The sequence below is a fragment of the Carettochelys insculpta genome, chromosome 3 (assembly GCF_033958435.1).
Source record: "Carettochelys insculpta isolate YL-2023 chromosome 3, ASM3395843v1, whole genome shotgun sequence".
In the NCBI taxonomy this organism is placed as follows: Eukaryota; Metazoa; Chordata; order Testudines; family Carettochelyidae; genus Carettochelys; species Carettochelys insculpta.
In genome coordinates this window covers 164953642-164978583 of record NC_134139.1, presented here as the reverse complement: position 1 = coordinate 164978583, position 24942 = coordinate 164953642, and the positions used below count along the sequence as shown (strand labels likewise).

Below are 24942 nucleotides of genomic sequence, written 5' to 3'. Positions count from 1 at the left end.
CCTCAATCTTCACAAACAAGGACAGCTCCCACACTATGGTGCTAGACAATGGGGTATGGGAAGGTGGAGGGTAGCCCTCGTTGGGAAAGGAACGAGTTAAGAGCTACCTAGGAAAAACTAGATGTACACAAATCCATGAGTCTGGATTTAATGCATGCAAAGGTACTGAGGAAATTGGTAGACATCATTGCCAAGCCTTTGGCCATTATCTTTGAAAATTCTTGGAGATTGGGATCAATTCCAGATAACTGGCAAAAGACAAATGTAGTGCCCATCTTTAAAAAAGGAAAGAAAAATAATCCTGGGAACTATTGACCCCAGTCAGCCTTACCTCAGTCCCTGGGAAAATAATGGAGGGGATCCTCAAGGAATCCATTTTGGAACACTTGGAAGAAGGGAGAGTAATCAAAAGTAGTCAACATGGATACACCAAGGACAAGTCATGCCTGGCCAATCTGTTTAGCTCCTATGATAAGGTAACAGGGTGTGTGAACATGAGGAAGTCAGTGGATGTGATATACTTTGACTTTATCAAAGCTTTTGATACAGTCTCCCACAACATTCTTGCCCATAAGTTGAGGAAATATGGATTGGATATGTCATCCAGATGGTGGATAGAAAGCTGGCTTGATGATTGGTCTCAACGGGTAGTGGTCAATGGCTCAATATTTGGATAGCGGTCAGTTTTGAGTGGAGTGCCCCGAGGCTCGGTTCTGGGGCTGGTGTTATTCAACATCTTTGTTAATAACCTGGATGAGGGACTGGATTGCACCCTCAGCATGTTTATGGATGACACTAAGATAGAGGGAGAGGTAGATATGTTGGAGGGGGGAGAGAAGATCAGAGGGACCCAGATAAATTGGCGGGTTGGGCCAAAAGAAATGTGATGCGGTTCAAGAAGAAGTGTAGATTCCTGTGCATGGGAGGGAAGACTCCCAGGTATTGTTACAGGCTGGGGACTGACTGGCTGAGCAGCAGTACAGTGGAAAGGGACCTAGGGATTATGGAAAGGCTAGATATGAGTCAACAGTGTGCCCTTGTAGCAAAGAAGGCTAATGGCATATTAGGGTGCATTAGGAGGAGCGTTGTGAGCACATGTAGAGAAGTAGTTATTGCCCTCTATTCAGCACTGTTGAGGCCACGTCTGGAATACTGTGTCTAGTTCTTCCCCCACCCCAGTGTAGAAAGGATGTGAATATGCTGGAGCCAGTTCAGCAGAGGGTAATGAAAATGATTAAGGGTTGGAGCACATGACCTATAAGCAGAGGCTGAGAGATTTGGGCTTATTTAGTTTGCAGAACAGAAGACTGAGGGGTGATCCAAGAGCAGTCTTCAACTTCCTGAAGGAGAGCTCTGAAGAGGATGGAGAGCAACTGTTCTCAGTGGTGTCGGATGGCAGAACAAGGAGCAATGGTCTGAAATTACAGAAGTAGAGGAGAAGGTTGGGGTTGCTCCTGGATTTATTTGGCAGAAAGCTCCGCTTCTTCCTCTTTTGCCCTGGAGAGTACAAGCGGTCCTGAGAAGTGTACTAAGTGCTATGTAGAATCATACGGCTGGAAGAGACCTCAGGAGGTCATTGAGTCCAGCTAAATTATCCGAGCTAGGACTTTGTGAAGCTGGGACTTAAAAACCTCTAGGGATGGAGAGTCCATAATCTCTCTAGGCAGTGCATTCCAGTGCTTCACCACCTTCCTTGTGAAGAAGTTTTTCCTAATATCTAACCTACTGCTCTCCTTCTGGGAGATGTTGTAGCAGGGGGTGTTACAGCTGACCTAATTGATGCCTTCAGGGAAAAGTCTTCCGATCATTGTGTACGTGGGTGCATGCACACGTTGGAATGGACAGGAGCAACACACATGAAAGAGCAAATGTTACAAAGGTATTACGTTTTTTAAAGGGACAGTGGTTACACAAAATGGTGGTTATACTGTAATTTAGAATGGTAGTCCTTGCCCAGGTCTTTAATTTCCACAGCTACTTACCTGAGTACCCTAGCAATTCCGATAGGTCAGACAAGGAATGAGACCGTCCTAAGACGGGGCATAGCTGCTCCTTTGTATTTCCTGTCTCTAGCTAGAGCAGCCGAACAGGGGCAAAGAGATACGGCCTTTTCAGTTGGGCCTGTCTGGGATACATGCACCCTCCATCACAGCTGCATGTATGTCATGGATGAACAAAGTTTATTGGCCCTTCACGCTGTGCATGACAATCTTCTGAAGTTCAAGAGCCTGGGTGTGGGAGGTACTTAAGGGTTAGACAGAAGCCCTTATCCCACCACCCAGCTGCAAGCAGAGGTCCTTAGCTTTCCCCAGCACGTCGCAGTCCGGTAGGTGGAAAGGATAGCAGGGAGGTTGAGGAGAGTGGCTCCATGTGCCACACTTTAACCACAGAAAACCTGCATGTGGCTCATAAGTCACAGTCTGGCCACCCTGTTGTGTGTCTTAATGTTTTTAACCCTCTACTTTTAAATCAGCTGTTCCCAAACTGGGATACATGCCCCCTTGCAGGGGTGTGAAGAAAATCTGGGGGGGGGGCACAAGGCTAACCAGCCCCCCCCATCAATTCCCTGCACCCCAAGAAAGAGCTCATGCTGGCGTTACCTCCTGTAAAAATGGAGGTAGTGATGCCTTCCTGCAGCATGGGGAGGGGGAAGTCCCACAGCTGCAGGCCAGAGCTGGCATCTCGGGAAGCGTGTGTGCTGCTTCCCCTCCCCAAACAGGTGGCACGTTTCCTGAAAAGCTGGTTCTGGTGCCTGCCAGCGCCTTCCTTCTGCATGCTGTCTTCCTGCGGGGGGAGTGTCACGGGAGTGGGAGTCCCAGATCTGTGCCAGCTCCAACTGCTCAGGCAGCGCGTGGCTGCTGTGGGGAGCAAGGAGCAGATGGATTGGGAATGAGGGCATGAGGGTTTCTCAAAAATCAAAAAGGGGTCATGATGCTGAAAAGTTTGGGAACCACTGTTTTAAATAGATGTTTTATGGTTGTCTATACGGCATCTGTCTTAAAGGAGTACTGGTCTATGATTGGGGTTGATAGGCACAAATATAATTCCCATGATATGTAGTAAACCAAAATATTAAAGATATATCTCTGGAGCTGTTCATTTTAAAATACACCTGCAATTCCAGTTTTAGCTCTTGCATATTAAAGACGTTTACCTGAAATGTAATCTCATGATATATTTCTTCATGAATGGCATCTCACAATCTCAGTTACACATGACATATATAAAAAGATGGGGTATAAATTAGTTGTCACCACTCAAGAAAGAGTCTTGGATATTTCTCTGAAAACATCCACACAATGTACAGCAGCAGTCAAAAAGGGAAACAGAATGTTGAGAATCATTAAAAAGGCATAGAAAACTAAACCACAATCTAATATAGCTTCTAGAAGATCCACAGTATGTCCACACCATGAATGCTGCTTGCATGTGCAATTGCCCTGTCTCAAAAAAGATATAGTGGTTTTGGAAAAGTGTAAGAAAAAGTGCAACAAAAATGATTAGGGGTATAGGGCAGCTGAAACATGAGAGTTTTCATCTCAGACAGGAGATAGAGGGGGATATGATAGAGGACTATAAAAGCATTGATGTGGAGAAAGTAAACAAGGAAATGTTATTTATTGTATAGCAAAAGAGCTAGAGGTCATCCAATGAAATTAAGAGACAGAGGGTTTAAAACAAAAGAAAATACCTCTTCACACAACACGCAGTCAACTTGTGAAACTGCCAAAGGATATTGTAATGGACGAGACAACAACTGTTTAAAAAGAACTACATAAATTGTTGCATGATAAGTTCACCAATGCTTATTAGCTGTGAGGGGAAGGGATGGTGTCCCTAGCTTCTGATTGCCAGATACTGGGAGTGAACAACAGGGGATAGATTACCTGATTACCTGTTCTGTTAATTCCCGCTAGGGAAAATGACATGGGCCATTATCAGAAGGCAGCATATTGGGCTAGATGGATCTTTGGCCTACCCAGTAGGGCTATTCTTATGTTATCAGATTTTTTTATTATGTAACCATTGCTCCCTAGTCTTGGAACAGAAAGTCCTCAACTTTATTTTTCTTGCATTAGAAGCAGAGAATGACACCAGAAGTCTGTGAAACTTGCATTTTGATTTTATTTAGGCTGAGTAGGGCGTACAATAAATTCTTTCATATCTGGCAGCCCTGGGATCAGGATGTTGCTGGATATTCAAATATTCTCAATAATAGAGAGGTATGCCTAGCAATGCATAACACTGAAAGAAAAGCAGAATTAGATGTTAAGAAACCATCAAAAATGTATGCAGAGTACTTTATCAGCAACAGTAGTATTAATACATTGTAAACTTGTACTGTATTTGTATTTACTTACGCTATACTGTACTTATGGAAAATGTAACAAATTATGGTTGCAAAACTATTATATGAGAGTTCTGGATATGAAAGAGTTCACTGTATAAATAAATAGAAGAAATACTTGAACACTTAACTAGACTGAAACAGAACATCTAACCCTGTGGTTCCTAAACTTTTCAGCATCATGCCCTCCCTTTTGATTTTTGAGAAACTGTCATGCTCCCCACACCTCTTCTTTACCATCATTCAACCTCCCTTTTAATAAAAAATTCAATTTGTAATTTTGTCAGCCGCCCTCCCAAGCCCCATGCTGCCAGGATCACATGCCTGCCCACCATCCCAAGCCCCACATTGCTGGGGCCAGTCACCAGCTTGCCAGCCCAACCCACCAAAGCCCCAAGCTGCTGGGGCCACCTGCCCAAGCTCCGTGCTGCTGGGGCCAGCCATCTGCCCTCCAGCCCGAGTACTGCACTGCTGGGTCCAGCTGCCTGCTTATCAACCTCAGCCACCCATGCCCCGCATTGCCAGGGCCAGCCGCCCGCCCTAGGTGCAGGCCACTCACCTGAGCCACCCGCCCGAGCCCCACACTGCCAAGGCCATCCAACCACCTGCTCGCCATCCTGAGCTGCCCGAGCCCCATGTTGCTGGGGCCAGCCGCCAGCCAATCCTGCCTGAGCCATGCGCTGCTGGTCTACCCACCAGCCCAAGCTGTTCAGGCCCAGCCACCCACGCTCCACACTGCCAGACCCAGCTGCCCAAGCCGCCCACTCAAGCCCCACGCTGCTAGGGCCAGCTGCCCACCCACCAGCCCAAGCTGCCCAAGCCCCAAGTTGCCAGGGCCAGCTGCCCACCTGCCATCCCGAGCTGCCCGAGCCCCACTCAGCCAGAGCCAGTTACCTGAACCCTGTGCTGCTCAGGCCCGCCGCCTGCCTGCCAGTCTGAGCCCTGTGCTGCTGGTGCCAGGTGCCCACCTGCCGGGGTTAGCTGCCCCAGTCCCACGAGTCCTGCAAGCTGTCTGGCTGCCTGAGCCCTGCAACCCCCATGAGTCACCAGCCCAAGCCCCTCCTCTTAGAGCCAGACACTGCCAGACCCCCACTCTTACCCCATTCCTCTCACCTGAGCCATGCGCACCCAACAGCTCATCTAGCCCTGTCCTCTCTACCTCCCAACCCACACTCACTCACCTTTGCAGAAGGCAGGTAGGCTCCACATGGGTCTTTGCCGGTTGTCTGATTTTTTTATAGCTGCTACACTGGGTCACCCACGTAAATTGGCAGGGACTGATACCTGGAAGCAAAGTCCGGCTCTTCCTTCCGGTGGAGGGCATGATGTGAAGGGCTGGGTTGCCTCACCCGCCCTCTCCCCTGGAATTTCTTCATGCCCCTGCAGGGAAGCACGCCCCCCCAGTTTGGGAAACCATGATCTGAGTAGTAGTAATAAATTATACTTTCGTTTTTTAAATTATTTGTAGTATTTTTGTCCTTATTAAAAAGTCATTTTATAAAATGTTTGGGTGTTCTTGGGTACTTGATAGTAAAATATTAAAACTTTGCAATTCTGTTAAGATTTTCTTTTAAAATTCACTTTTAGTTTTAATTTTGATTGGTTGAGCTTTAAATACGATTATAATAATGAATATTTAGTACATTTTTGTTCTTTATCCTTGAAAACAAATAAAAGCAGCTTATTTGGGAGGAGTTGTACTTAGAACATCTGGTTCCCTGAACTGTATTTTAACTAAATTGGATGCTTTCATTTGAAATGAGAAATTGTACTATGTGCTGGACTGGACTCCAGTAAACAAGCAAAAATGACCTATTTACATCCTGACTAATAAATCCTGCATACAGCAAAATATTGATTAAAGGGTACGCATCTGACAAAAGCAAGTTTACTTCTCGAAGTAGTTTTGACAGCTGGAGACTGAAAGTTATTAAATCACAGAACAGATCCAACATGGGCAATAAAAAGTGTATGTTTACTTCTGACAGTCTCTGTGTCTAGGTATTATAATCTTCTGGAGTAGAAGCTTGCTTAATCTTCATGCCTGTTTAATCCTTTACCAGCTGACAAGGTGTCAGTTGTTTTGGAATAGGACTGAGACTTCCAATTCATTTTAAATAAGCTAATGAACATTGATATTCAAGGGGAAAAAAATCAGTCAGTGCTTTTGACCTCCAAATTTAAGTTTTGTATGCATACAGTGAAATTATGAACACTTTTTTTTCTAAATAATGCCTTTGACTGTTTGTTTCATCTGTTGAAAATGCACATTGTTATTGTGCCACTGGACGTGAGACTAGAAAGTGAAGCTAAACCAGAGACCTTAGTGTAAATATACTGCCAAAATTTGAGTGAAATAGAAAATTAAACACAGATATTAATATGCAAATGATATTTTAAAAACAGTTTTCTCTCATGTGATGGTACTTGGATAAAAAAGATTTCCAAAAGCTTTTTTAGAGTTCTTTTTCACCAGATTGCACTTTGCTTTCCCCCTAGGATTCTAAACTTCTAATGCACTTGATTTTTAGGTATTGAAAATGAAATTTCAGTATGTGAGGCTATAGATGGCTCTGGTGAAGTTTTTAATAGCAAGAATAAGCCCAATGAGCAAACAGAGAAAACTGGGAGACTCAAAAAGGTCAGTGTATGTAGACAGAATGTTAAGACTATTTTATATATGTGTAAAATATATCATTTTAACACCTGAAAGGATAAAACTTTCCTGAGTGTAATGCAAAATGATCTACAGTAAACCCTCGAAATATGCAGCTTCAAGTTGCACGTAACTCACTTTGATGCGAGTTAAGTGCAGGTTGAAGCTGCTGTGCGACTGCCAGCCTATATAGCTGCCCGCAGCTGTGGGCAGCTAGGCAGGCTAAAAGCCTTCTTTGTGCCTTCCCCCCAGCAGCAACCCTGTCAGGCTGATAGCTGCATGGCTGGGGGGAAGGCAGGGAAGCAACCAGGAAACTGACCAGCAAAAATTTCAGTTATGTGGAACATAATCCCTGTGTAACTTGGGGTTTTACTGTATTGTATTCTTTTTGTTTTGTTTTTGTTTTGTTTACATTTTGAGTGAATATTGGATAGGAAGACCTGGTCAGGCCTATTCTAGAGGGACTTGTCTGTGTATCTATGATATAACTTGAAAACATGCCTTAGGCTTTTCTTTATTACAGAACTAACTGAGGTATTTTTACTGTATTCTGAAGACATTTCTGTTTATGTAAAGTGGGTCTCACTTGCATGTTCAGTGTAGTAATAAACAGTTTGCCTGTGTCTACACTAGCCCCAAACTTCGAAATGGCCATGCAAATGGCCATTTCGAAGTGTACTAATGAAGCACTGAAATACATATTCAGCACCTCATTTGCATGCGGGCGGCCGCAGCACTTCGAAATTGACGCGGCTCGCCGCCGCACGGCTCGTCCCGACGGGGCTCCTTTTCGAAAGGACCCCACCTACTTCAAAGTCCCCTTATTCCTGTGAGCAGATGGGAATAAGGGGACTTCGAAGTAGGCAGGGTCCTTTCGAAAAGGAGCCCCGTCGGGACGAGCCATACGGCAGCGAGCCGCCTCAATTTCAAAGTGCCACGGCCGCCCGCATGCTAATGAGGTGCTGAATATGTATTTCAGCGCTTCAGTAGTAAACTTCAAAATGGCCATTTGCATGGCCATTTCAAAGTTTTTGGCTAGTGTAGACATAGCCTTTATGGTTTATGTAGGATTAGAGAGTGAAACTTTGAATATGAAGCATTGGTATTGGAGTACTCTCAATTCTTAAAGAAAATGGGTATACTGAAATTGCGATTGCTCATATAGTTGAAGCTTTCTAGTCCACTATTTTGACAAATTTCGTCAGAACCACCTTATGGTTTGCCACAAAAACATGACACTAAGTTGCACCCCCCGCAAGAAATGTAACTTTTGAAGAACCTTTGTTAGCAGTACTTAACAATCCAGTGTTAGAGATTGTTTATTGTCATTGATTGTTTTCATCTTTAGTCTCCGTACGTGATTTATTACCCCAAGTGTATACAATAGTTCCAATTTTATCTCATTGCTTTTATCTATTTTGGTACCCGAGTTTATCTTTTTTGAATTTTTACTATTAAGCTTACCACTATACAACCGGTATGCCAAAATCCAATCTTGTCCCAATACAAATTCACGAGGCTCTTTCAAAAGTTCATAAATCACTGCTGCTTCCAGTTTAATGGAACCCAAGAGTAGTTCTCCAGATTTCTTGTTGTGTAAGGCTGTGTGTGTGTGATTCTGGTATTGCTCTAATTACAAGTAATCATTTTGAAATGTGATCTGTATATAGCCCCTTTTGTCTCAAGAAATGGTGGTTAGCAGTGGCAGTGAGGCTCTATGGGCAGTGTTTGAGTCTGCAGCTTCTCTCATGGCCTTATTCATCCAATACTGGATTTGCACAGTCAATTGCAATAACCGTATGTCAGTCTGTTTCCGAATTCTTGACTCCGAGAGTTTTTCCTTCTACAACGAAGTTCTTTTGCGTGGCTTGCACATATACTGTCGAAGGATGACATGCCCACTGTAGCAATCGTCTCCAGGTATTTCAATCTGATGAAGTAAATCCCCAGGGTTTTGGATTGATGTTGAATTTTTTCATGGCGTTTTTGCACGTATCCTTGAATCTCAGCTTTGGTCTTCCTCTTGTTCTCAACCCACATGACAGTTCACCAAAGAGGATTTCTTTAGGAAGATGTTCGTCACCCCTTCTTCTCACATGACCAAGCCATTGTATTCTTCTGCTGTTGAGGATCGCTATGAGGCTGGGTATGCCAGATCTTGACAGGACGTCTGCATTTTAAACTTTATCTTGCCAGTTGATATTCCTAATTCTGCAGAGGCAACGAAGATGGAAGCTGTTCAGTTTTTGGTACTGGTTCGAGTAGGTGATTCATGCCTCAGAACCATATGTCAGGACACCCAGTACACGTGCCTGGTGGACTAGTATCTTTGTTTTCACTGTCAGTTTAGGATTGTTCCATGCTCGTTTTGTAAGTCTACCAAAAATTGTAGCTGCCTTCCCAATTCTGATGTTCAGTTTTTTCACCCATGGATAGGTTTGTGGTGGTAGTAGGTCCAAGATAACAGAACTGTTGAACCACAACTAATGGGCAGTTATCCAGAATGGTACCTAGTATAGAAAGGATGTGGATGTGCTGGAACAGGTCCAGCGGAGGGCAACAAACATGATTAAGGGGCTGGAGCACATGACCTATAAGCAGAGACTGAGGGGTTTGGGCTTATTTAGTTTGCAGAAGAGAAGACTGAGGGGTGATTTAATAGCAGCCTTCAACTTCCTGAAATGGTGCTCTAAAGAGGATTGAGAGAAACTGTTCTCAGTGGTGAGAGACAGCAGAACAAGGAGTAATGGTCTGAAGTTACAGAAGGAGAGGAGTAAGTTAGATATTAGTGAAAAACTACTTCACCAGGAGGGTGGTGAGGCACTGGAATGTGTTGCCTAGAGAACTAGTGGGTTTTTAAGTCCCAGCTTGACATAGTCCTGGCTGGGATGACTTAGTTGGGGTTGATCCTGCTTGAAGCAGGGGGCTGGACTCAATGAGCTCTTGAGGTCCCTTCCAGCTCTATGATTGGGTCGCTGAGGTATATACCTTGAGTGAATATAACAGTTTTCTTTATGCTTCTATCAAGGGAAAACAACTTACAGGCTCTGGACGGAGAATCTTTCAGTGACTGTAGTGTGCCTTATGAGTGACAAGATCTGCATCATCTACAAAGAGGAGTTCCCTAATGAGGACTTTGTTGACCTTAGTTTTGGCCTTGGGTATTGCCAGGTTGTAGAGAGCCATCTAATTTTGAGTGAAGAAATACATTGCGGTATGAGTTTTGAAATGCGCAATTTAGTAGAATGAAGAAGAATGTGCTGAAGAGGGTAGGGGCAAGAAAACACCCTTGTTTGACTATGTTGTTCATTGCAAATGGTTCTGATGTAGATCCATCATATTGCACTGTTGCTTTCATGTTTTTGTGAAAGGATGTTATGAGCGTGAGTAGGGTGAGTGGGCAGCCAATTTTGGTTAATACTCTGTATAGTCCTGATCTACTAACTGTCAAATGCCTTTGTTAAGCCCACAAATGCTATGAATAACAGCTTTCCTTGTTCTCTGCATTTTTTCTGTAGTTGTGAAAGGGAGAAAATCTTGTCCATTGTTGACCTGCGAGTCCTGAAGCCACGTTGTGTTTCTGGATAGACTCAATCTGCGAGTTTTTGCAGCCTTTTGAGAACGACATGGGCAAATGCTTTTCCTGTGATGCTCAGTAATGAGATGCTTCTGTCATCATTGCAGTCACCATGGTTGCCTTTGTTTTTATAGAGAGTGATCATGTTTGCATCCCTCATGTCATGTGGGACATCTCCTATTCGCCAACATTTTCAGAGTAAGTCATAGAGGAGGGGGAGGAGCACAGCCTTATTTGCCTTCAGGACTTCAGCTGCAATTCTGTCATTTCCTGGTGCTTTTCCATTGGAGGGAGCATCAAGAGCATGAGAGAGTTCCTCCTCTGTAGGCTCTACATCTAGCTCAGACATTTCTGGAAGAGCTGAGATGAGGTTGTCAAGTTCAGGTTGTATTGTACGCTTGTGGGAATAAAGACTTGGGTAATGTTCCACCCATCTGAACGTCTGCAGCTTTTCGTTGGTGGCCACCTGTGCATTTAAATGCTTCAGTGGGGCAACTTTGGTAATGTTTGGTCCGAGTGCTTTCTTCAATCCACCATACATGGTTTTCAGGTCACTCAGATAGGATGCCTTTTGGCTATTAGAACATAGATCGGCCCAATACTTGTTTGCACACCTCCTGGATTCTCTCTGAAGAACAGATCTTGCATGTCGAAGTTGATCTTTTATGCTTTGAGATGGGTTCTTTATGTTATTGAGATGTGCCTTGTGTTTTTCTTCAAGAAGAGGCATAAGATGCAACCAATGGGACAGTTCTGGGATTTGAATGAGTAAGAGGAGATAGCTATATTATCTCTCTGCAGAGACACTTGAACCCCAAAAGACAGTTGAGGTAGTCTTCACATTCCTCTGGATTTAGGGACCTCTGGTGTAGATTCCCTTGAGGTCCCTTGCAATCTATTGATCCCTCTTTTTGGATTTGTTGAAGTCCTTGGGATTGTTATGGAAGGCATCTGGGCTCTTCTCAGGAATCGCATTGCTCCTCTTCATGACAACCTGTTCTGTCCATATATAAGGGGCAAGAGCTGTAACCAATGTCACAGATTCTGGTGGATACGTCATCATCCCTAGGTTATGTGGTTATTCCTTCACCTTGTCCACAGGATGACAACTGCCAGTATCAGAAGCTGTTTATTTAAAAAACAAAAAAACAAAAGTTCCCAGTGACCTATAGATCCATTAGAGGAGGTCCAGAATCCTCACAAGTGGGCATTTTGGGCAATGACCAAATAGTGTGGCCCTTCTGATTAATGAGGCCATACTAGCACCAGGTAGAATGGGGTGATAGATCACAGAAGCCTATGTCCCTATACTGAAAAGAGCAGAGAAGCAATAGTTTATTCCTGGCAAAGAAACTGAATTCTTATTTTCCCATTCTGCCCTGATTTGCTGGGGTATGTGTGGCTACGAAAAGAGCTTGGCCACGCTATCATGCCCTGACACATCAGACACTAATTTCTTAGATCTGGGAAGAAAAATCTCTGTGGACTTGCAATTTTGTGTCACTAACTACCAAGCTTTGTTAGTAAAATACAACTTTAATAAATATTCCAAACTTACAAACTTCAGAGTTGTTTACTGTGACCTCTTTGCACTGTTTCAGACTCACTTGATGATGCTGTTCTGCTCTTGTAGGCAAACAGACTGAGATATGCCTTTCTCCCCATACCCCCTACTCTCACAAGTGTGGGAAAGATAGGTTGCTACAGGGCTGACATGATTCTCCTAGCTCCCTGTTGTCGCACACAGTTCTAGTGCTGGACAGAGCTCATTTGTGCTTCTAATGCCATGGTCAAGAGGTCTCAGGTACTGATCTGCTAATATTGTTCTTACTGCACATTCTGAAAACCCAAACAGCAGGTTGCAATAATGATTCTAACTGCACCAGAATAATACTTCAACTTCTTCTGTAAGGCATTTGACTTTGTAGTGCACGACATTTCGATTAAAATAATAGAACAGTGTGCGATTAACATGTCATACCTTTGAATCCATTTAATATATCTGGAAAATCTAAAAGCATAGCTCAACAGGGAATCATCATTGAACAGATGTGGTTTTGGTGTGGTCCCTCGTTTGCTATTTCTCATTTTAATGACTGTTCTCTATGAAGTCACAAAATCATTATTGATAAAGTTTGTAGGTGACACAGAAATTGGGGATGTGGTAAATAACGAGTAAGACAGGCCACAGATCCAGATTAGTTTGCATCACTTGGTAAACTGGGCACAAGCAAACAGTGTGGTTTGTTATGGCTAACTGTAAATGTATAAATCTAAGTCATACTTCTAAACTGGGGGGGACTCCCTATCTTGGGAAAGAATGACTCTGAAAGACCTTTTTGGGGAAATTGGGTGTGGGATGGGGGAGTATAATCGGAACATGAGCTCCCATGTGATTCTGTGGCCAAAACAGCTAAGATGCAGTCCTTGGATGCATAAACTGTAGGGCTGCCAACTCTGACTGAAATTGTTCCAGGAGAATTTTTTTCCAACATGACAATGTCATTTTCTTAAAATATCCCATTAAACTTTCCAGGATTGCTTTTAATAGGCACCGGGAGATAGATGCCATTCTTAGAGACTCCAAGCTAAGTCTGGAGAGTTTGCAACCCTAATAAATGGGAATCTTGATCTATGACTGCTGTTTTGCGTACTGAGTCAGTGTTCGTAAGATCATGGGTAGATTCAAGTCCCGGCCACATGGTCCGCCCATTCCAGTTACCGAGCCAGAGGCAAGTTGATTTATTATTTTGTTTTTTGGCGGGTATGTCATTTACACCTCTTTTTGATTTTTGGTCTATCCCCATGCACCCAATGGGGAAGGCAGATGTGGCAGGTTGGCACCTTAGTGACCGGGTGCTGCCCGGCTTGAGGCAGGTGGTAGCTGACCAGTGGAGCACGATGACTTCTCCCACTAATGAAAGTGACCCATGGCGTTGTCCTCTTCACCAGTTGAGGAGGGCTTATAACCCATAACTGCCACTTCCCATGTTGTTTCCATGCTATCAGCAAGGATGGAGTGTCTTCTCCATCTGGCACCCTCTTACATGCTGCATTGCTTGGGCTAGTGTTTGAAGCAAGTGCATTGCCCAAGTGGCACTGTCCCCCTCTTCCTCACCCCAGTTGTATCCAAAGGAAAGACAGAAGTCAGTATGTTTGGAACTGAGGTGACTGCAAGGAAGTGATGGAAAGCAGGTTTGATGAATCCTCCCTGCTAACACCCTTAGGGTCTCCACTCCAGATTTTCTGTTTGGATTTACTCCCGTTGCCTTTGGACCTCCTGAACCTACCTGCAAGGCAGTGGGGGATTTTCTGATGGTGTCTTCCCTGGGGTGACATAAGGAGTCATGCTTGCTTGGAGGCCAGTGACCAAATCATAGTTCATACGCCATGTGGATTACCTAAACTAATCCAGGGACCCAAGCATCCCAGAACATTGTCTCATGCAGAATTAAGGGGCAGAAGCTGCTCAGTCCACCATTAGTACAGAGTTCATTTTATCTTCTTAGTTTGGGTATTGATAATACTGCTTCTGGAATACTGTATCCAGTTGTGTCCACAATTCAAGATGAAAGTTGATAAATCGGTGAAGGTTCAAGAGAAGAGCCATGGGGATTATCAAAGCATTGAATCTCTTTGATGGTGACAGAATCAAGGAGCTCAATCTATTTATATTAACAAAGAGACATTTAACGGGTTGACATGATTCCAGTCTTTAGATACTGGCATGGGGAACAAATATTTAAGTATTTGAAGTAACAGATTTCAAAGCTGAATGTCCACACACACCCTTCATTGCTGCATGTGTGTTAATTCTGAGCCACTGGAAGAGGGCTGGAAGCTAGTAGAACAAGCATATGACCTAGAAGAGATGGTATGGGGCATCCCTAAAGACATGAGATATTACTTTTGCATTTTGTTTTGCTTTTAACTACACTTGACACATTCAAACTGGGTATCTGGTCTGTGACCACGAGGAATGATTCTGCTTGGAAACAGTGACCCTAATAAAATTAAATTTAACATCCCTATCGTGGGACAAACATGACAGCAACCCAACACGAGGGCATTTAATTTTAGAAAGGGGAACTACACAAAATGAAGAAGCTAATTGAGCAGAAATTAAAAGGTAAAGTAGAATCCCTGCAAGCTGGGATTTCAAAGACACCATAATAGAGGCTCAACTTAAATGTGTACCCCAAATTAAAAACATAGAGAACCATAAAATAAAAGCAGTCAGAGATAAGGCATAATTTGAAAAAGTAGAAGTTAAATCTGAGTGAGGAAATAGAAAGTAGCATAAACTCTTGTCAGATTAAATGTAAAAATATGTTAGGAAGGCCAAAAAGGAGTTTGAAGAACAGCTAGTCAAAAATCAATAGTAATGTTGTTAAGTATATTGGAAGCAGGAAGCCTGCCTGCTAAACAATCAATGGGACCACTTAGAGGATTGAGATGCTAAAGGAGCACTCAAAGAGAACTAGGTCATTTCAGCGAAACTAAATGTATTCTTTGCATTGGTCTTCATGGCTGAAGACAAGAGGATGATTCCCAAACCTTAGTTGTTCATTTTGGGTGAACAAAGTCAGAGGAACTTTCCCGGATTGAGGTGTCATCAGAGGTTTTGGAGCAAATTGATAAACGAAGCAGTAATATAGTCTGAGAGAGTCTGTTTTTTCACAAAATGAAAAAGCAGTCCTGTAGCACTTTAAAGACTAAAAATATAACTTATTAGGTGATGAGCTTCTGTGGGACAGACCCACTTCTTCAGATCTGGAAAATCCTCATTTATTAGGATTTTCCTGATCTGAGGAAGTGGGTCTTTCCCCCAGAAGCTCATCACCTAATAAATTATATTGTTGGTCTTTAAAATGTTATAGGACTGCTTTTTTGTTTTTGTGAACAGTAATATATGTCACTAGGACCAGATAGTGTTCACTCAAGAATTCTGAAAGAGCTCAGATCTGAAATTGTGAAACTACTAATGCCCATTTTTTTTAAAAGGGCTCTAGAGGTGATTCTGGCAATTACAGACCAGGAAGTTTAACGTCAATACCCGGCAAATTGTTTGAAGCTTTAGTAAAGAATAGAATGGTCAGATACATAGGTGAACCTCATTTGTTATGGGAAATATCAGCATGATTTCTGTAAGGGGAAATCATTCCTCACCAATCTATTATTATTTTTGAGGGGGTCAACAAACCTGTGTACAAAGGGGATCCAGTGGATTTAGTGTAATTAGATTTCCAGAAAGCCGTTGACAAGGTTCCTCACCAAAACCTCTTAAGCAAAATAAGCTGTCCTGGGATAAGACGGACTTTCCTCTTCTGAATTGATAACTGGTTAAAAGATGGGAAACAAAGGGTAGGAATAAATGGTCAGTTTTCAGAATAGAGAGAGTTAAGTAGTGGTGTTCTCCAGGGTCCTTACAGGGACCAATCCTATTCAACATATTCATAAATTGTCTGGAGAAAAGGATAAACAGTAAGGAGGCAAAATTTGCAGGTGATACAAAATTGTTGAAAATGGTTATATCCAAAGCAGACAGAGAACAGCTCAAAGTGATCTCTCAAAATTAGATGACTAGGTAACACAATGGCACATGAATTTTATTGTTTGTCAGTATATATGGGAAAACATAATCCAAAGTATACATATAAAATGGTGGGGGCTAAATTAGCTGTTACTGCTTGAGAGAGATCTTGGAGTCATGGATAAATCTCCGAAAACATCTGCTCGAAGAGCAGCAGCAATCAACAAAGTAAATAAGGTTAGGAATCATTAGGAAAGGGATAGAGAATAAAAGAGTATCATATTGCCGACATATAAATCCATGGTCTGCCCACATCTCGAATACTATGTGCACATGTGGTTGCTTCCTCTCAAAATACATGCACACGCATGTAAATAATATATGTATTGGAAAAAAGTTCAGTAAAGGGCAATGCAATGATTAGGGGGTTTAGAGCAGTTGCTATCTGAGGAGAAGTTTTATAAGATTGGAACTTTTCAGCTTGGGAAAGAGATGACTAAGGGGAGGTTTGATAGAGGTCTGTAAAATCATGACAGGTGTGGAAAAAGTGAATAAAGAAAAGTTATTTACTCCATTGCATAAAACAAGGACTTGGGGGGGTCACCAAATGAAATTAATAGGTAGCAGTTTTAAAACAAAGGACGTAGTTCACACAACACATAGTCAACACACGGAACTCCTTGCCAGAGGAGGCTGTGAAGTGCAAGAGTGTAACAGGGTTCAAGAGAGAGAAAGAGATGACTTCATGGAGGATGGGGCCATCAATGGCTGTAAACCAAGATGGTCAGGAATGGTGTCCCTAGCCTCTGTTTGTCAGGAGCTTGGAATGGGTGACATTGGTGTCAGGGATTTTTATCATCACTTGAGCATAATCGTCCCCATGGGCCAGGGAGAACAAGCCTTTGGCTGTAAAACATCAATGCAGCCACATGAAAAATCTAAAGTCTCATAGGCTGCCATTTAGTGCCACCCCCCACCCCCAACGGTCACTCTGAGTCAGTTGGTTTCCCCGGTAACCTGAACTCATGAATTATTCATGATCACAGGTTTAAATTCCAGGCCTCTGATTGGCCCAAGGTAAGCTTTTCCAGCACCTTCGGCGACACAGAGGACCTGGTTGAAAGCAGGTACGTAGAATCTTTGTATGATAATGACCTAATGAATTATTCATAAGGACACTGTATATAAGCAGGGCTCGCAGCTCATTCTGTGGCCCTTGGGGACACAGACAAGGACTCTGTGACCTAGCACAGGGGAGCGTGGCAGCTTTGCTGCGTCCGCTGGACTCTGAGGTCAGGCGCAAGCCGAAGAAAGAGGTGAAATCACAGCAGTGCTCATCGCACCTGGCGGCGCTTGATAGAGCTGACTAAAATCACTGCAGCATCTGACCTACCTGCACAGCCCCAGTGGCCCAGAAGCGGCGCTTTCCAGCATCAGCGCCTCAGCACCCACAAGCAGCACGTTTGTGTCTAGGAGCGACAAGCAGACCCTTCGGCCAAACCGCCAGGTGGCGTACTTGCCCTCTACTTTGGTGGGGGGGTACTGCGTACCTGGCGGCGTAACCTGGGGTCTGCCATCATCATCAGCGTTCCTGCAATACTATCGCCCACGCTGCCGTCGCAGATAACGACTCACTTTTGAAAGGCTTCTTCTACTGGACTCGACAAGCACTGGATTGACAAGACAAGTAAAATTCTCGCTAGGCCCGTGGTGCAGCCCGGAGCCACATCACTAATATTGACATTCAACACATATTTAAAGGGAAATATATCACCTAGGGTACCGGGACCCCTTACAGGGGGGAGGGGTCATTCCCCTGCCGTGCCCTCTTCTGGGCCAAGGGGAGGGCAGTGCCCGCGGGCTCGACCTCTTAGGGCCGGGCCTGAATACCCACATTTAAACAATCTAATGTTGTACACTTAATTAATAATCCTTTGTTAATATCTTAAATTAGTTATAGTAGTAGTTAATCATAGTAGCATTAAGTATTTAAGTATTTAAGTTTGAACCTGTTATTGCAATACTACGGTGGAGGCACTACCTCCCTTTTTCCCATACTTACCCCTTTCTCTTTATGACCAGTCTTATCTGGCTTTAGCCATTTATTGGCCTCCCTGCTTCCAGTACAGCCTGAAGAGAGGGCAATATCCTCCTAGGCTATAGGTTGGGCCTTAGGAGTGACCCCGGTGGCCTCCAAGGTACTTTCCATTTTGGGCTGGCGTAGCGAGCCAGCTCCAGGTTGTGAGCAAGGAGTAGCGCCCTTGTCCCACCTTTTAAGGAAGCCTATAGGGATTTTAAATATCTTTACCCTCTTTCCTTTTCCTAATAAATTGGGCTGGCGTAGCGACCCGGCCCCAGGCTGTGGACGAGGATTAGCACCCTCGCCCCACTTTTTCAAAAGGAAAATTATTATCTTCTTTTATTAACTTACTACTTTGCCTTCCGGACAAATAAAGACATCAATACAGGACAGCTCCATGGATTTGTTAATATTTGTAAGTGTTTAGTCACAGTGGTTAACATAAGTCTAGATATAGTTGTGTATAGTTTAGGCTGTAATTTTATTGTTCCAATTGATGACCTTTAATAAATTGTTGATTTGCTTCACTTTAACTCAGTGCATTAGTCTCGCCCTTCCGTGCTGGCTTCTGCCTTCCAGGGGAACTGGGTGGAGCCCACGTGCACAGCTCGAACTTTCCCTCACCGTGGGGGACGGGGCGGGGCTTACCAAAGTCTTGTTATAGGTTCTCTGGGACCCGATACGCAGGAGGTCTTAACCTCCCCAGGTAGCTTTCTGGGCAAGTTGGCTACCCAGGGCCAGCTGAGTCGTAAGGGGAAGCTCGACAAGTGGATCGATCACTTGGTGGTTATCTGTTCTGTTCATTCCCCATGCGGCTCTTGGCATTGACCACTGTTGGAAGGCAGGATACTGGACTAGATGGGCTTTTGGTCTGACCCAGTATGGCCACTCTTATGTCTTATATGCTCTTGGCCAAACCCTTGGCAGGATGAACATAAGAGGTACTTGTCTGAGTACTGAATGTGGAAAGTTCATTTATTTTATTTAGAGTCCTTGTCTGCCTAAGTAGATGAAAGGCGTTAAAGAAATGAAGTAAATCCACCCTGAGATGTGGGCTTTCTCTAGATTTAGTGGCACAGTCAGACTGTATGTGGACAAAGTAGTGCATATTAAAAAGATAGCATACATTTGCTTGGACAAATTCCACTTGGCATGTGAAGATGAAATGGGATACCCTCCTCAAACCTTACGTCTAGAACTTAGCCAGGAACAAATGTAACATATTATCATTCTGAGCAAATTTGTGTCATGGATGTATTTTATTTAGCAGTAAGAGAACAAATTTGGAGGTTGGGTGTGTCTCTTTTTTTAGTGTAGGTCAGTTAACATACAGGAAATATCACATTGTTTTTAAGTGCTGGCAGGATTTAGAAATGCTGTTTCCTTTGAGAGGTATTAAAATATGTTTTATATTTCATGTGACTTGGAAAAAATATGCTTGTTGGCAGACTCTAAAATGATATATTTAATGCAATTAAATTTATGAGAACAAATTTAAAGAAAATGTAGAAATCATGTGAAGGTCCTGTAGTTGTCTAGTTTGTAGCACAGTGTGAATTCCAGACTTCAAGTATCGTTTGGGGAAAATGTGTTCTGCTTTAGTATACAAATGTTAAATTCTTTAAGAATCACAGATGAATGATAAATAAAAATGGTTGGTTTGCTTAATGCCATCTTCTCCTGTGTTTTATTAGTGATAATTCTGGCAGCAGTGTGCATTGGAAACCCTCAGTGATGCTCCCCAGATGGATTTTTTCTTACCAGTTAGGGAAAAAAATGGTAATATAAAACATGTTTTATGATAAAAGCGCAATGTAAAATAAACCAGATGCCAATAGTGTAGATATTGTATAGAAAGGGGGAGAAAAGGGAGTAAAAGCAATTAATTTGAAAAAGAGAACTAAAAATTAAAACACATAGTTTGGCTTGGTTTTGTATTGAACAACCATCTTAAAACATTGTTTGTCCTATTGAAGCAATGAAACACATGACCCCTAGCTTGCAGAAATGTGTATTTTTGAATTAAGAGGGAATAGCCGTTCATTTTGGAATGAAATTCACCCCAGTTCATAGTTTGTATGTAGGCTTCTGTGTTCTTTAAGCCTCATGGTAGACATTTTAAAAGAGCTAGCGACAGAGTATTCATAGAGAGCAGTTGCTCTCTACTTCAGAGGCACCTCTGTTGGCACCACAAAACTGACTGTAAAAGAGTTGTGTCAGGGCAGGTTGAAGGATCCGCAGTTGTGTGAATCAAGCTGTTTTTACGCTCTGAATATGTGGGCTGTGGAACCTCACTTGAGACCTCTCTTCTGTTTGTCTTCATTCCATTATCAGTGACTCTTTGAGGTTGTTTAACCAATTATGTATTCATTCAATGGGTAGTTCCACTGAGTCCCACCTTTCTTCGGCTTGTTTATCAGAATATCACGTAGGATTTTGTCAAAAGCCTTTGCTGAGTTCTGGGTATATTATGTCCACCGTATTCCTCTGATCCACCAATGAGGTATCTTGCCAAAGAATGAAATCAAGCTGGTTTGGCATGATTTGATTTTAGTAAACCTATGCTGGCTGTACAGAAAGTCTGCTGATCATCCCTTCATCCTCCAGGTATTTGTAAATTGAATGCAGATATAGATCATTTTTAACATTCTATTTGTGCTACTTTGTTTCACAACAGTTCAGCTTTTGGGAAACAGTCTCTCTTCTTTTGAATTGTCTTAGGGTTTTTATGATTTCAAAATCTAAAATATGTCTTTTGATGGCTTTTCTGTATCCATTCTTTTGCGTCCTCATAACATTTATTGTAAAAATGATGTCCTTAATTAATGCTAAGAACAAAGAAGCAAAGGGGGAGGAAATGTGAGTGTATTTACAACACTGATAGTTATAATTCACTATGGGTGTGTCTGCGCTAGGAACTAACTTCAAAGTTAGGAGCTACTTCGAAGTGGCCTGCAGAGAATCTACGCACATTTTCTCTTACTTCGAAGTTAACTTTAAAGTAAGGGAGCCCAACTTCAAAGTCCTTACTCCATTTCCAGGAATGGAGTAGTGCCCTGCTCGGAAGTTTAACATCAAAGTAGGTGTGTGTGTAGACATTCAGCTTTGAAATCTGTTACTTCGAAGTTGTACTTGAAAGTAAGACACTTCAAAGTTATTTTTGTAGTGTAGACATGGCCTGTATGATTTGAAACTAAATTATTTAAAGCCCATTTACATCAGTGAATGCATACTCATTTTTGCTGAAAAGTAAAAGCCATTATTCTAAGAAAATAATTCCAAGGAACTCTCCTCTTGTATTGGATTAATTGACTGTACAATGGAGAACAATTCTATGTAGGTAGGGGAATTTATATTGTGGGTCTGTTCTTTCTCTAATTCTAATGTCAGATATCTTAACATGGTTCAAAGGAAACTAATTGAGGTAAGGGGTCAGTAAATTTAGGGCTATGTCATGGGGAAACAGTAGAAGAGAGGTGTGGATCTTCTATGGACCATTAAATTTGTAAGAGAATTTCTATAGCACAGATTTATTTAAAATAATGTATGAATCATAGGGGTATTTTAAAACCTCGTTAAGTTCTTTTTTGTTACTGTGGGTAGTAAAATTACTAATGTATAGTGCTAAGCAGACCTGCCTGCCTTCAATTGTTGGAAAACTTGTTTTAGGTATATCTATTTTTCAGGTAGACAGACTGAGGCCATATGCAATGTATATACTTCAGAAAGATAAACAAGTACTTTGCCACAATTGTCTATGTTAAATGAAATTATAGATTTGCTAAAAGAATGGATATAGTCTGTAGCCTGGTAATAGACCTAATTTTCTTATAATAATTAGTTAACAGCTTGAAGGCGTAATTCGATATATAGTACAGTTTGAGCCTCTTTAATCCAGCAGTCTCTTGTCTGGCAACATCTGTAGTCTGACATGATTTTAATTAGCTGGATATCCACCTATGTGTGTGGATATCCACCTATGTGTGTGGCAAAGTTTCCTGTGGTCCTATAAAGTTTGTTTCAAGCCACCTGTCCTGGCTCTCAGTGTTCTGTGCTGTTATTTAGCTGTAATGTCCCCCTAAATGTCTTCTAAGAGCCCAAAGTGTTGGTAGTGTTGCTAGGCAGTATTAACCTCCTGTGGTTCAGCAAATTCCCTAGTGGCACTGGTCAGGTCCCAAGGATGCAGGACTAGAGAGGTTCAAACTGTAGCTGTACAATGGCATTGGATTGAAGTGTTTATATGAATTCATCATTATCAACACCTGAAACCAGTATTTGAGAACTATCTTGCTTGCTTTGCCCCAGGCATCAAGTTGGTTATTTCACTGTTGTATCTTAACAAATGGTTGTCAGAATGTGGTTTCCTAAGGGCTGTCCGTCCTTTCAGAATAGATTCTAAGTTTTGCCCAAGAAATTATTTTTGTCCGTAAATGGTTATCTCATTTTATTGAGCCACTGGAGCATTTGATTATGCTTCAGAAGAGGGCAGATAGCAGAACATGTTTGTGCAGCAGATAGTGGTTGCTATCGCTGATGCTTGAGTGCAACACCTGTGATATATCTGAATATCACTGTCCTTGGAATTGCATGACTTGTAATCTGTTCCGAACTCTTAATTCCAGCAACATGCAACAGGCCTATGCATTAATGTCTTAATCCTAATTAACTTTATCTTTAGTAGAATCTCTTAACTTAATTTCTGGGGTGGCCAGGGAGGAAGGTTTTTCATATTTTTGACTTTTTTTTCCCCTTTTTTTAACTCTCTAGCCAACAAGAACATTAGTCATGACAAGCATGTCCTCTGAGTAAGTACAAGATATTTTTGTGACTTTCTGTACAGTGTAAATTTTGAACTTGCTAATAGCCTTGGCTTTCACATGCAGTAAACCCTTGATTTAACGGTCGAATAGTGGGGAAGGGTTGTCCGTTAATGCCGAAAGTCCCCAGTGCAGGTTCTGCAATTCCCATTATCTGTAGGAGCAAAACCTGTGGGTGTGGATAGTGTGTGCCAGGTAGAGCCACCTGGTCTTGCCCTTCTGCCTAGGGGTGGTACATGGTGGCTGCTTTTGGGAGCAGAATGGAGCCAGGGAAGACAGGGAACCTGCCTCAGGCCCACTGTACTGCTGACTGGCAGCCACTTGAGGTAAGTGCTGCCCATCTGCAATCCATTCCTCCTGCCCCCCAATTGGAGCTCATTCTTTCACTACCTTAAAGTTTATACAGATCATATAAAGATCATCCAACAAAAACACAATTTCATATTTTATTTTGAATTCCTTTACAAAAATTACATGTGCCACCCACATATCTGTTTCAGGTTTGAATGCATTTGATAAATCATGAGGCTCATATAAAGAAGAATAGTTTTAAAATGCACTTGATTAGGGGCTAAATAAGTATTTCAGATCTGTCTGTATTTTTTTTTCTGCTTTTCATTATACATTAATAGTTCAGGAAGCAGCAAAACTAAAGCTTAAGTTTATCTATTTTATGTTTGACACTAGCACCTTGCACTTCATGAGCCTTACATTTAACAGCACAACACAACCTATAAGGTGGATAAATATGATGGATGGGAAAAAATAAAGCACAGGAAGAGTGTGATTTTGTCTAAAAACACAAGTCTTAGCAGAACCAGAAAAAGAACTTTTTGTCTCATGGCTGTTTTGCAAAATTTTCCCTTCTCCCATGCAAAAAAGTTACATTTGATGTATCTTCCTTTTATTTACATAACTAAATCTGCTTAATATTTGAGTATTTCACTCAGTTGATTTATACTATGGTGTGTTATATGGCTAATGGTAATGAACTTTGTCCCTCAAAACTCTGAGGTTTGTGCTTTGAGCTGACTGTGTTCAGAGTACAGAGAGCACATTATAGGTTGTGTGCCACAGTTTAAGGGGTGGAGCAGATTACCTCTGGAAAGTGGAAATGCATTCTTCTAAAGCAGCGGTTTTCAAACTTCAGCAACCTGAGGGCCCCATTTTGATTTAAATTATTTGTGGGCCCATCCAAGCAAGTCTGTGCTGCTGCAGGCTCCATTCCCACCCCTGCAGCACCCCACCCCTCTTCCTCTTTGTCTCTTTCTGCCCTCCCCTGAATGCATCCTATCCCCCATCCCACTGCCTCCTATGGTACCTCACAGACCCCCTGGTTCTACAGACTTCAGTTTTAGAAAAACTACTCTAGAGAAAGAAGCAAAGTGTCAAGAGCCTGTTCTGTCAGAGTAGGAGTCAGGGCTTCAGAAGTGGATCAATGAAATGTTAGTACATATAGCTGTATGAGAATGGGTGTCTTAACATTGTTTTCCTCTTGTAAGAGCATAGCATCACCCACTAGCTCGCAGCAATACCTAGCCACAGTGCTTCACTGAATTGCAAACTCATGAATCTGAATCTACTATGTTTGCAGTTTATTGAAATGTGAATAGGCAAATTTCTATAGTAAACCGTGATCTTAGAGCTATTTCTGTTCCAATTCATGTTTTAGGACTTCTCTTTCCAGAGCCTATCTCACGTAGAGACCGGAAAGAACCAACATAAACTTTGGGAAGAGTATGTAAAACCCTTCCCATGGGCATGTAGTCCACATATGGTCAACATCCCTGTGGGTTGCAAAGTTGCCATGACCGTTACACACTGTCTCTGTCAAACTAAAACAATCAGAAATCTATCCAAATAACTAAGGCTAAGATGATTACAAATGAGTGCCTAAAGTTAGGCTCTGAAGTCTATATTCAAGCAGTAAA

The 24942-nt window shown here is 42.4% G+C and overlaps 1 protein-coding gene across 1 annotated transcript in view; it reads left to right on the top strand.

The window, feature by feature from the left end:
- Positions 1–24942, top strand: part of MCPH1 (microcephalin 1) — a 227980-nt gene that overhangs the window by 26726 nt on the left and 176312 nt on the right. The window contains exons 9-10 of the mRNA XM_074991178.1: positions 6880–6989; positions 22962–22999. Coding sequence (XP_074847279.1) covers positions 6880–6989; positions 22962–22999 — 148 coding nt within the window. The remainder of the gene's footprint in view (positions 1–6879; positions 6990–22961; positions 23000–24942) is intronic.